Below are 12,646 nucleotides of genomic sequence, written 5' to 3' on the forward strand. Positions count from 1 at the left end.
AAAAATTGACCTTCTCTGTTACAAATGCATTATTTTCACTTTTTAGAGAAAAGGCCGGTTTAGGCACTAAATGAAGGCTGGACACCTAGCCTCAGCCTCATCTCCAGCATTCAATTCCCTGTAGTCTTGGGTAAAACCTTTACTTTCCTGTACCTCAAGCTCTTCCTCTGAAAAATAATGGGACAAATAGTATTTCTCCACTTTACGACACGTATGATTTAAGACCTCTTCTGCTGTGACTGTAGGGGGGCTTATATCAGCATGCCTAGGAAAAAAAAAGTACCGTAGAATGCACAGAACCTGGAGACACGCTACACAAGACACCCCCCTGGTTCTTACAGTACATACATGGTATGAAATCACTGTCCATACTTAATTTTCCTTTACCAAAAGCATATCCACAGCTGCACTCACAACACAATGCGTGCAGTAAGCACCACAGAGAAAGCTCCAGTTGATGATGTCCACATTTCTAATCTCAGAGGACACTTTTATTGGAATGGTTTTAGGAAATCCCACGCGACTCAGAAGTCTTGCCAAGCTAATCTGGTCTTTCTGCTGCTCGCCTGCGTGTGTAAGCATGGAAAGCAAGGCTTTTGACAGCCCTGTCAACAGCCAGGTCCCCATGCAGGGAGGAGATGGTGCCACCGGTTGTACCGGGAGGGGAACGGCCTCAGCCCCAGGGAGCTTGAGGAAGGGCATGCACCCTAGCTCCCCAGTTTTCTGCACAATGCATCTCTAAACAGCAAGGCACTGTTGAAGAATGAAGAAGCAGATGCAACGTTTGCACAAATTTCCCTAGTCTGTTTGGGCGTTCAGCTTTTCACTTTGTTTTCATTTTTTTTCCTTTCAAGAGAGAAATTTTCTTAAAGGGGAAAAAAAAGAGACAATCCTTAAAAAAATATTCCTGGAAATACTATTTTTGATCAGTTTTTCAGGATCAAGCCTTAAAGATATCTGAAAAGTTGCAGATGACAATTGTGTGCAATTTGAAATGTTGAGATGTCCTCAACTACGATTTGTTAAATGAAGATGACACCTTCAGCTTTGCAAAAATTATCAACAGTCTAACCTGCCTCAGGACAGCCATTCATTTAGGACACTACGAATGAAACTCCTTGCTGGTTTCAACAGACACTCAACTGGAGTTTAGCACCTACCACACTGACTGCCCATTAAGGGCACTAAATCTCACATCGAACTGCAGACAGGACCAGTAGAAAAAAGCCACAGCTGTGCTCAGTGAACACGTGGCGAGGGCTGCAGCGAGTCCCACCTACATTTCCTTTCCACTTTCCGTGGCTGCTCCCAGGAGATCCTCTTTTATCTGGGGCTTCAGACTGGAAGCTGTGTTTCTAGTGCTGTGCAGTTGGGATTAAATGTAAAATACGATCGATGTCTCTAGTGAATCTGATGTATCCGGTTCTTCCCAAAATGTCCTTGAATGCTATACAAACCGCTATTTTTAAGAGCATAAATGCTTAAAGGAATGACTAATGCTAAAACTACTCTTTACTGTAAGCATTGGCCTTTGTACACTCTGTTGTATTTTCAGAAATACTAGCCCAAGGGTTGAAGACTATTAGCTTGAATTCGCAGCAGTAACCCAGAACTTCATGAAACTCATGTAGCAAAAAAAAAATACACAGAGTTTTTGCCTCAGGAAAAAAAAAAAAGCTTCATTTGGACTATCCTACTAATTAAATGATTATTTATAAAAAATAAAGCAACCCACCAGCCATAATTAATTTTAAGTAACACAAGTTACAGATTCTCAATTACTACAAGTGGAATCACAGGACACCAGCATATGTCCTGGTTTCATTTTTCAAATACAGTTAAAAAAAAAAAACATAACATAATGATCACTTCATAGCTGTGTCATTTGAAGGAGCTGTTGCAGCATGGCCATGGACAGTTGTTCTTTCCTAAAAAAAGAGCCCTGGGAAGAGAGCTGCTGCCACAGCCTGTTCCCAGGCAGAGTGTGTGCTCTCCGCCGTGGCTGATGGACGTCCTCGTGCCTGAAGGTCATAGCTTCACCTGCTCCTGACTTGTCCTGGTCTGGGACACCACCACAGTCGTGCTCCCTCCTGCCTTGCACCTGGATCCTGGGTTGTATCTCCTGCAGAAGCTCTCCAGCACAATCACTTAGCTAAACTTTACTGTTGTGGTTGTCCTCAGGCAGGTCAAACACACAAAAATAGTCCTACTTCAAAAAGCCAAAGGATAAGGCGTTCTGGATACGTATTACCTTAATTAATTAAAATAGCCATTCTCACCCAGTTACAGCAGATGAGCAACAGCTGGAAATTAAAAATTCCTAACAAGGTACGGAGACCAAGCTGATTTCTCTGGGCTGTATGAACGCTTGTATAAGCTGTGATCCATTTCCAGTACTCAAGAGTGAAGTGCTCAGTGCTACACAAAGAAACTAACAGCTAAGCACCAGAAGCAACTGCCAGACAAACAGCTTTCTTTACCTTTTAGTCTGTCTGAGCACATTTTTTGCTCATGGCACCAAATTCAACACCAGCATTATCCCAGTGAAGGTAAAACAACCCGTTGCACCTGGTTTGGCCTCTCAAGGACCGTAGCATCATATACTGCAAGCGCCCCAACACACGGGCACAGGAAGGCAAAACCCCATCACCCAGAATTTCCCATTTTTCCCCATTTAAGCAAAATACAGCAAGAAACTGTGTTTGCAGAGTATTACGGAAAGCGTGTATTTTATATAATACTTTCAAATAGCAGCCATGTTAAACAAGTTATTTTTCTAGTCTTACGTGTAAATATGCAAGTGAAAGACGTGAGCAAATACGGACAGAGATGTCCACATACTGACATGGAATGACTCTGGCCCCTTTACGTATTTGCTGTTTCATCTATTTAATCCAGAAGGGGGGTAGAAACACAGGTATTCAAGAGGTCAGCTTTTGGCTTAAATTAATAGTGAAATAAGTGATCAAATGAAGTCTAACTATGCCTTTGTAGTTATCTTCCATTTTTTTCCATTAAAATTACTTTTAAAGTCAATTCCCTGTTGCTCCTTATGGAGCCTAATGTTGTTGCAGAGACAGGTGACATCTAAGTTCTAGCATCACTCTGTAGGGCGTAAAATTAGAGCAGACCACAAGGGACCATGAAGACAATCCTTTATGGGAATGACAGACTGTGATAAGCAGCATCTCCAAAGGTACCATATACACCCACCAAATGGGTAGAATAGTACACGTCGTGCCTCATCCCCTGTCTCCACATGCAGAGGAGTTTTGGAACAATTTCCCTTTATCACGCCACATGACAGAGAGGTGTAAAAAGCCCCTCTCCTGATTCAGTCTAGATTTCTTGTGTTATTTCCTATGTAGGGTTAAAAGGAGGAGGGTGGGAACAAGGGGTGTGCTTGTGGTTTTATTTGGACTGCAAGCTCTGCACCACAGAAATCTATTATCCTACCACGCCTGCCTCACCGATAACCATACACAAATGGTAAGCATAAGAGCATAACAACAACAGTCCAGGCGTCTGGAAAAAAATACAGACAGTTAAATGAATGGTACCTAAGGGCAACACTCATTAGAAAGTGAGAAGAGACATCTAAATACAAGCAACCTGTCAGATCACCTATGTAGTAAATCATTCTTTTCTACGTGATGACATGCAAAAGCCTAACTCTGTTATTTTTACAGAGGAGGGGAAGGAAGGAGCACCACACGAGGTTCCCAGCAGGGAGCAAATACCTCACCTCCTCTATAGAGGAAAAAATGTATTTTACGTTCACACACAGTCAAGAGCAACACAGGAAGCTTAGAGAAAATGCAGTGCTCCATACTCCTAACTTGCACATTTGGCCACGTGTCTCCACAAGCAGCTCTAGGAGCAAAGCTGCTGTCTGCTGCTGGGCAGGCTGGCGTGGCTCCAGCTGATGTCTTCCCTTCAAACTAATATTCAGCCACATGGAAACACGCTGCAGGTCAGGGCCAAAAGATACCCATTTGTCACTAGTAAAATTCAACAGATTAAACTTGTAAACACATGCTGACCATAAGGCACAAACTCCCTAAGTAAAGCTGGGCAAACAGCAGACACAAACATTTCCCTTTATTACATTTTCAGATCAACCTTGGAGAAATATGACTTGAAAATACAAGGCTATATTTAACTGCAGGGAAGTGTTTCCAAAAAATCCTACAGTAGGAATTTGCAGAGGGGGGGGGAAAATGCTTGTGATGCTTCTAATCTTTCCCAAAGAGCTGCTGCCCTGATTTAGCAGCGCATTCCCGGCCAGCAGGCTGCGGGGACCGAGTAGCCGGGCAGCCAGGCTTCCACCCCAGCGAGCTGCAGGGCTTTGGAGAAGCACCCTTGCACAGTTACTGTGGCTGGCTGCGGCAACGTTTGGACAGCACTGGTGCTATCAACTTGCCTTTGTTCGGAGAAGCAGGCTGGAGAGGATGGCAGGTCTGGAAGATGGAAGAATAACACGCCAGGCAGGTACCTGGTGAAACCGCTGGAACCCACCTGTGGTTTTTAATCCCCCTTCTCACACAATGAAACATAGCTGCTCTTTGGGTAAACCGGTCAGATCATGGATAAATGCGACTGGGAGTAATATGGGGCAAAAACATGTCACAGCGGTCCTTGGCATTCAGGGACGAGCTTTGCAGATGCCTGCTGCATTCTGCCCGCGCTGGGATGAGCTGAAACCCTGGTGCAGCTGAAGGGGAACTTAAAATGCTGAAAGGGCAGTTTCTAAAACCGACGATAATAATTTCCACAAGAAAAATACAAACAACTAAGAGTATTTTAACTGCGTTTTTTGCAGCACTTGTTTTTAGCTATTTGTACAAAAAGCATCAGCTCACCCACCTAGCAGATGTTACACATACAGGGAGCTGCTCAGGCGAGGCAGGCAGTTTCAGCTCACATTACTCCGGCCAACCAGCTCATTCAGGTGTATTCAGGTATACCCGTTATATATGGGCCACATTACACCACCTTTCACATTTATTATTTCCATTCACTAAAGCATCCATTAAGAACACAAACATATACAGCATGTACATGCTATCACGAAGATTTCAACATCTGTCATGAAAAGGGGGAAGCATTTTTGTGCTTTCTTTAGAAAAAAAAAGTGAAGCTGGCAGAGATCACATGAAGGAGGGCACGTGAACAAATTAACTTTAGCGATGAAATTAAAACTTCCTGCACTACACGCTTATAAACGGGGACCCTGCCAGGCTGATGAATTCTCATACAGGCTGCTGTTTGGCTTGGGATGTCCAAAGCACACTGCAGAACAGCTCATTTATTACAGCTCATTACATACAAGTAATCAGTCAAAAATTAAAATAGCAGTCAAATTGCCATCATTGGAGTAACGTTTCCTTGCAAAAGGGAATGTATTGAAAATAAGGGCCTTCATCTTGACTTTCCTAAAGTCCTTGGGAAGAATCGGAGGCTCTGGCCCACACTGCAGTACAGGACTCTCTGCGTTTGCAAGACAGCAGCAGAAAGACTGAGGATTTTACTAGTACAACTTGATATCTGCATCAGAAAGGAATGGTTCTTGAAAAACTTCTGGTCAAGACACAAAAAAACCCTCCTCTCTGTTACTCGATAACACGGATACTTACATACATACACAAAGCAATCATCCTTAAAAATAATAAAACCCTACCACAAACCGACATGAAAACCACAGTTATTTCCTACCCTGTTTATAGGAGGGTACTGTGGTGTTGGTTCACCCTATATTCATGCCTCTTTCTACAAATTCTTGCCTTGGGTGTCCCACAACTTCCCCAGGCTTTGCATGGAATCATGAGAGAGTCTACCCTATCCACCTACAGATTCCCCCGTTCTTCTCCCTTCAGCATGACAGCTTTGCTATCACTCCGCTCCTTCAAGCTCCAGTAGTACGGGTAACACCCTATCATTTCTCCCACTAAAAAACCTTCATTTTCTCATCAGCCTTTTCTCATTCTTTTTTTTTTCTTAAATAATAAAGATCTCTCATCTCTTTCTACTGCTACTTTCAATATTTCTTAGTTTTATATTCAGGATGGAAAAACAAAACAAAACAACTCTACCTCTCCTATAAGAAACATTGCAGCTGCTTCTTTCATTTCTTCTTCCAGTCCCACCTTCGGCTGTGCATCAGTTGTCACCTGTGCCTGCCAACATACCTCTTCAATTCCAAGCATCTCCTCTCTACGTCTTCCAGTCCATGTTCTAAAAATTAGCTTTCTTTACTCAGCTCTCTCCCCAGTCTCTTCTATTTTAGCTGATACAGATCTTTTTCTTTTACCTTGCTCTCCGCAAATCTCAGATCTTTCAAATGTTTCTTGTATCATTTCATCTTTCCTGTTACCTCATCTGTTATGATTTATCACTTATGTAGCAGGTAACACAACCGCCTCTCTCTCTCTCTCCCTCTCCTTGCAGTGCTAAGCAAGAAGTATGCATTAATACTCAGGATAATATGCTCAGTTATCACACTGTGCTAAAAGAATTGCAATGAAACTTCCTTCAAAAGCTGCAACCATTTTACAAAATGCATGTCCTCCCAGGGAGAACACAGCACTTACAGAGCAGGATTTCTACAGGCTCCCATTAAAGCCAGACTTGGTATCCGTGTAAAAGAAATCCCTTAAGTACTCTACTTGTTTGCTGATAAAATAATTATGATAAAGTATTAAAAACATAGTATAAAAAGGATATTAAAAACAAAGTATAAAAAGAGTATATTAAAGTACCCCAAATATATTAAGTAATAATCATTTTTACAAATCAAAGTGATACGAACCCTTCGTAATAGCACTCACTGAGTTGCTCACATTAATAGGAATAATCTGCACTACCTACAAGGGAAGGTAGCATGCAGCACCACCTATATTGCCCAAATACTGCAGGATGTCAAACATTGAGCTCAAATATCATCCCAAAACAAGAGGCAAACTGACTGTTAGAAAGGAAAACATCCCTGTTTTTCTGTAACCAAACATTAACAAAGATATAGCCCTACTCATGCTTATTGACCTCAGACTTTTTTTCAGAAGTGGGTAGGAGAGGAAACCAGCCCTGTTTTACCCTCCCTCACTCAGTTCTCAAGAACTACGCCAATATTTTCTTGTACTTCATTCCAAAAACCTAAATACAATTGTGCTGATCATCTCCAAATTTTCTTGGCCCCAGAGCCTACGCTCCATGCTACTACATCCTCCATTAACCACAAGACTTTCTGCGTGCCAGCTGGAACTAATCACCACAATTACAGGCTTTTGTTCAGAGAAGCATCTACAGTACAAAAATATAGAGGTTTGAAAGGGAAAAAATAAAAAGTTCTTTTGCAGAGGAAAGATGCAGAACTGACTATAAGAGATTATATATTAGAAACAGCCAACTGTTGTCTGGAGCAAAAGACGACAGAGATGCTCCCAAGAGCAGAGAAAGCCAGACAACAGGAGAACAGGAGAGAGGTTCTCACCTAGGGGGCTTTTCATGGGGTCAGTGGGGGCCTTTGTCGTGTCATTTCTGGCACTGGGTCGAGGCTGATAGGCACCGATGGTCCCAAATGGTTCTGCAATACTGAACTTCATTTGACAAGGCTTAGCAGCACTGGCTTCGAGCCTGACAGACCCAAACTGTATCTAATGCTCAATCTGGGCAAATCTGTACCGTGCTTTCCAACATTGTGTAGCAATGGGAACAGCGATGCAAAGAGATCTGCTCTGGCTCTGGGTTCAGCTCTCTAAGGTTTGCTGGGCTTTGCTGGCTTAGGACCACACCACACAGAAGCGAATCCCCTCACGTTCACACGCTCCAAAGGGCTGGGGCAGACACAGATCCGCTCCAGCTTTCCAAGCTGACACATCTGGCCGGACCTGAGCCGGCTCTTCGTAATTCAGCTCTCACGTCTCTCTGTCCACAGCATGGTGAGCCTACAAAGCAAGTCGCTGCCCAAGGGGGAAAGGAGGATTCCCATTAAGCTGTGCTGTATTTCTATTAATCAACATAGCATCGTTTATGGTGCCTTTATTTATTTATTTCATCTACTCAGCTGTGATGCCCAGCTTACAGATGCTACAATGTAGATATGATTTTGAAAGTGATTCATTTGAAAAAGTACGACTAGACATCACCTCTGTACAGAAGTATCAGACACAAACACCGGGGCCCACACTCTGGAAGATGGCTGTTCAGGCACGTGAGCTATATTAAGAGGAAAAGTGCCCTGAAATGCTAAGGATGAAGACTGCCATCCTAATAAGCAGTGTAACGTATACATTTTCCCCAGAATGCAGGAAACCTGGAAAAGGGTCGTCTCCTTAAACGCCACCAGCAACTGCGCGAGCACAACCTCCATGAAGAAACTTCTATTCTTGCCTCAATATTCTTCATTGTGAGATGCTAAACAGCTCAGCAAACACGCACGCTCCTACAAAAGCAAGCTATATGCATAATCCTTGCTTTCATGTGAAGAAAACCACCGGGGATGCCTGGCTATGACTAATGGGCTCAGTCTCACGAGCAGGGTGACACAGAACGGCCAGCCCTACTCACCCCACCCTCCTGAACCAGAGACCGGAACAAAATTAGAGCCTCGGAGGAGGAAGTGCAGAGCAAACATTTCTTGCCAACACTCTTCATAACTCCTGATGCAGCACACACCCTCTGCATGCTTTTATATCCAGATCTGTCTTCTGAAAGCAACCTACAGTGTGCATCAGACTATAAAACAACAATGTCGTTCCTTTATAGAGAACAGTGACTTTAAGTGACTTGGCTATGACATTATGGAATCTGTTTTAGACTCCAGTCCTCAATGAAATTCAGTTCTTACAATGCATTTGTGGAACATTATAGTGATTGTAAAAATTTCCTCAATTATTTATGCTCCAGACAGCTGCTGTGGCTACAGCAAGAATAGCAACCCGTCTCTTCAAAGCAGTAAAAAGTAGCAGCAATAAATCTTTTAGATGGCTTTCTTTTTAAGGAGCGCTTGCTCCATGGGTTTGAGCAAGATTGATAACTTCCAAGAAAAAACAAAAAGCCCAAACAGAAGAGCAGAACGCAGTGCTGCTCCTGACTTCAGATAGCAAACTCTTGTCAAATCTTTAATCTTACTTGTTCAACTACGTGAGTAGCTGTACTCAAGTTACAGTCTGGGAGGTGGGGACAGTTGGGAAGAGAGCCATAAAAACGAAAAACATTAACATAGCTTCACAGACTGAAAAAACGCTCCAGTGTCCCAAAGCGAGCATTTACAATGCAAACGGGAGATTTTAGAATATTTATTGTGAAATGAGTTTTTTTCCTCAAGATACACAATAACCTTCTTTCAAATGACAGATTTGAAACCCTCCTCCCTAAGAGGCATTACAAAAATCAGTTTCTTACTACTTACTTACTTAGTAAAGTTATGTCTATAATTTTAGTTTCACTGATACTCAAGGCAGACATCCTCTCAAGGTACTATATGCTTTTAAGGTTATTGTACTAGCTTTTTTTTCCCTTTCAAATATTGTGTACAAGCAAGACAAAAACCTAGATCTTTTACAAATTAAAACTTATCAGTCAAAAACAACTTACATAAAAAAGACCTTGTAGTTTGCAATTTGACTTTTTTTTCCCATTTAGTGTGTTCTGCTAATCTATTTTGTTTCTTTTCAAAGAATATAGAAACTCTTAATCCAACTTTAAAATAAAACCCTACTTCTACAATACTATTGTCTACATACATCAAGGACCAACATTTTAGTTTTATATATTCCTCTTTAACTATGTGATATTTCAGAAACATAAAATAGAATCATTGAGTGGTTTGGAATGGAAGGGACCTTAAAGATCATCTGATTTCAACCCCCAATAAAATACCAATAACAATATCCACTATAAGTGTATGATAAATGACTAGGCCTATTTCAAAGCCTGTACAGCAGGGCAAAGACTTGTAGTGTTAATGTTCTTCAGATTATACACGAACTTCAACTACTGTGAGAAACTAGCTAAAAGTTGTTATTAAAAGTCCCAGGCACTGAAGTGCCAAAAGCTTATTCAATACTAAGCCACATACATGCAAACAACAGACCACTTTACTACTTACCATTTGCGATCTGTTTTTTGGGCATCCATTGATGTCTTCAATCTTTTCATTTGCTGAAAAATAAAAAATAAAAAAAAAATAAAGCACAAACTATACCAAGGACATCATACCAATCAATTGCAGAGCATTTGCTGCTAGCTAAGTAAAGGGGTTTAAGGTTGTAGTTGTCCAATCAAAATGAATGTGTGAAATACTGAGACCCATCTAAAAAAGCAGCTGGAGTTTTCTAGTGGGTCATGCCTCCAGAGACAGCTGGAGCCGGAAAACAACTGGTCTGGCAACATCTTGTACACTGACGGGTAGATCCTTTAAACTACAAAAAAGATTTAATCTCTGGAAACTGAATCACTGCTGGGTGGAAAAGTGTATGCTATGTATGTGTAGATGCTTGCTTGTCAATTGACATGCTCTGTAGAGTTGAAGTTTAGATAGAGAAATTACGATCGAGTCTAATTTATTTATTTTTTTTAAAAAGCTGAAATCACAAGACTACTTTTCAAGCGTCTTATCCATGGCTCACCTGGAACACAATTGCAGAAAAATACGTAGTTTTAATCTTTAAAGTCTCGAGAGAAATAAGCTGCTGAGGTGTCTAAATGTTTGCCTTCAGTCTGTTTGCTCAGTTTCACCTTTCAGTATTGGGCCCTGAAATGGCTTGTGTGCTAGACTGAAGAACCAGTTATAATCAAAGCCCTGTTTCCCACAGTTTTTACTGTGTTAAATGTAGGCTTTCCTTTCCCAGTTGATGAATTGAATGGAGTTGTCTCCCATCATTTTGTACATTACAAGATATGTTTTCTACCTAATGTATATTGTCAGGACCTCAGTCAGAACTCCATCTCATTTTATGTTTCTTCAGCTAGGAATATCAAAATAGGGCACAGTATTCCAACAGCAGTCATAAAAATGTCAAGTAAAGAGCTAACAAAACTTCTTTACTCTTCCTGGGTATAGCCCGTTTCATACACCAAGGTGTCACAGTACGTCTTTATGTCACAGTAATGCATTAGGAATTGATGCTAATCTGAAAAAGGCCGCAGATAAAGTCGTTGTACTGTTCCCCAGAATAGTTTATTGGCCTCTACACACAAAGAGCACACATTTGTTTCACGAACTGTGATCTCAGATTTAGTTTTATGGAAACAAAAATGTTTTCTTTGTATTCTATTTACAGATCTTGTGCTTCCATCTTTTAATATTTTCTATCTCTTGGTTTTGAATTAGGCAAGATCTTTATCAACTGAATTTATAATAATAATTAATTCAAAAAACTGATAGCGGATGAGTTTGATAAGATCTTATTCATATAAATTTACACTTTTTGTAATTATTACTTGAAAGGAGACTAATGAAATTCTGAATGAGCTTTTCTCTTGTTTGGGCAGAGAGATATCCCTAGTAACCCAGGTAATTTTATTTATCTTCCTTTAAAAACAGTAGCTTTTTTCCCAGTTCTCTATAACTTCCAAAATGTTATGTAACTTATTTTAAACCAATGTTAGCAAACCATAGTTTATTATCAGCCTCTTTTTTAAGCTTTTGTGTGCAAACTACCCAGACCCACCTATCTGAAAGTATCTCAATGTTGAGAATTTCTTGCCAAAATTCTCACATGTGAACCTGCAGGTTTTTGGACACCAGTTGATAATTCTTCATCCCTTCTGAATTAGTTATCACTTCCTTTTACATTGTCGTCCTTATCTACGATAGGTGATATAATATGTAGGTGACCACAGATAGTCGGTGGGAATCAGAACGGTAACCAGAACTGGAATTTCTGCTCCAATTTACCTCCTCCGTTGGGTGCCATTTCTGCCTCCCCCCTGGGCAGTCATGTTCCCCTGTGCAGGCTCACACCCTACAATTTCTCCTTCTCATCCACTCCCACCTCACTTATGGCTCTTGGTTTCTCCTTTCACTAAGTTGTAGCAATTATTGTCTCTCCCCTGCAGGTACAAGTGCTATGAAAACCAGGTGTAATAGAAAGCAACCAGCAAGACTGGCAGTGGGGCAAACTGGCAGCAGGGCTCAACTCTAACTCAAGCCTCTCTATTTACATGAAGCAGGGCAAGAAGTCAGAGATTCGTACTAGGCTGGGTAGATGCACCAAAGTGGCCTCTGGGCATAACTGGCATTTTGCAGGAGTCTGCCTAATTCAAAAGGAAATCATTTTGATGCTCCCATTCTTTGTCTGTATGCTGGAGCCCATCTCTGACCCTTTTAACCTGGCTCCAAGGAATAGTACTGACAGCAAGTATTACATAATTTGCTTTTCTTGTGGAGAAGGTTGGAAAGCAAGAGATATCAGTGAATGAGTTTCCCTAAATAACACAGTGTGGTGTGCTCATGGGCAGCGTGATGGCACAGTTCATAGCATAAGTCACTGAATGCTGCAGGATCTTGGAAAAGCATCAAGTTTCACAGCTGCAAAAGCACAGCATTCTGGCTGAGATAAATGGGCAACTCTTACAGCTTCTGTTTCTCACGGCCATGTAGAAATACTACATCAGTTAACATGAACTGGAAGTCGCAAGCAAA

General features: G+C 41.4%; 1 protein-coding gene across 23 annotated transcripts in view; it reads right to left on the reverse strand.

Annotated features, from left to right (window-relative positions):
* The window catches only part of NAV2 (neuron navigator 2), a 425,654-nt gene that overhangs the window by 156,258 nt on the left and 256,750 nt on the right, over positions 1-12,646 (reverse strand). For all 23 annotated transcript variants that reach the window (XM_083840326.1, XM_083840308.1, XM_083840331.1 and 20 more), the window contains one exon: positions 10,109-10,161. In XM_083840326.1, coding sequence (XP_083696452.1) covers positions 10,109-10,161 — 53 coding nt within the window. Of the gene's footprint in view, positions 1-10,108; positions 10,162-12,646 lie in introns of those variants that run through there.

This window comes from Anser anser (assembly GCF_964211835.1).
Source record: "Anser anser genome assembly, chromosome: 5".
Taxonomy (NCBI): Eukaryota; Metazoa; Chordata; class Aves; order Anseriformes; family Anatidae; genus Anser; species Anser anser.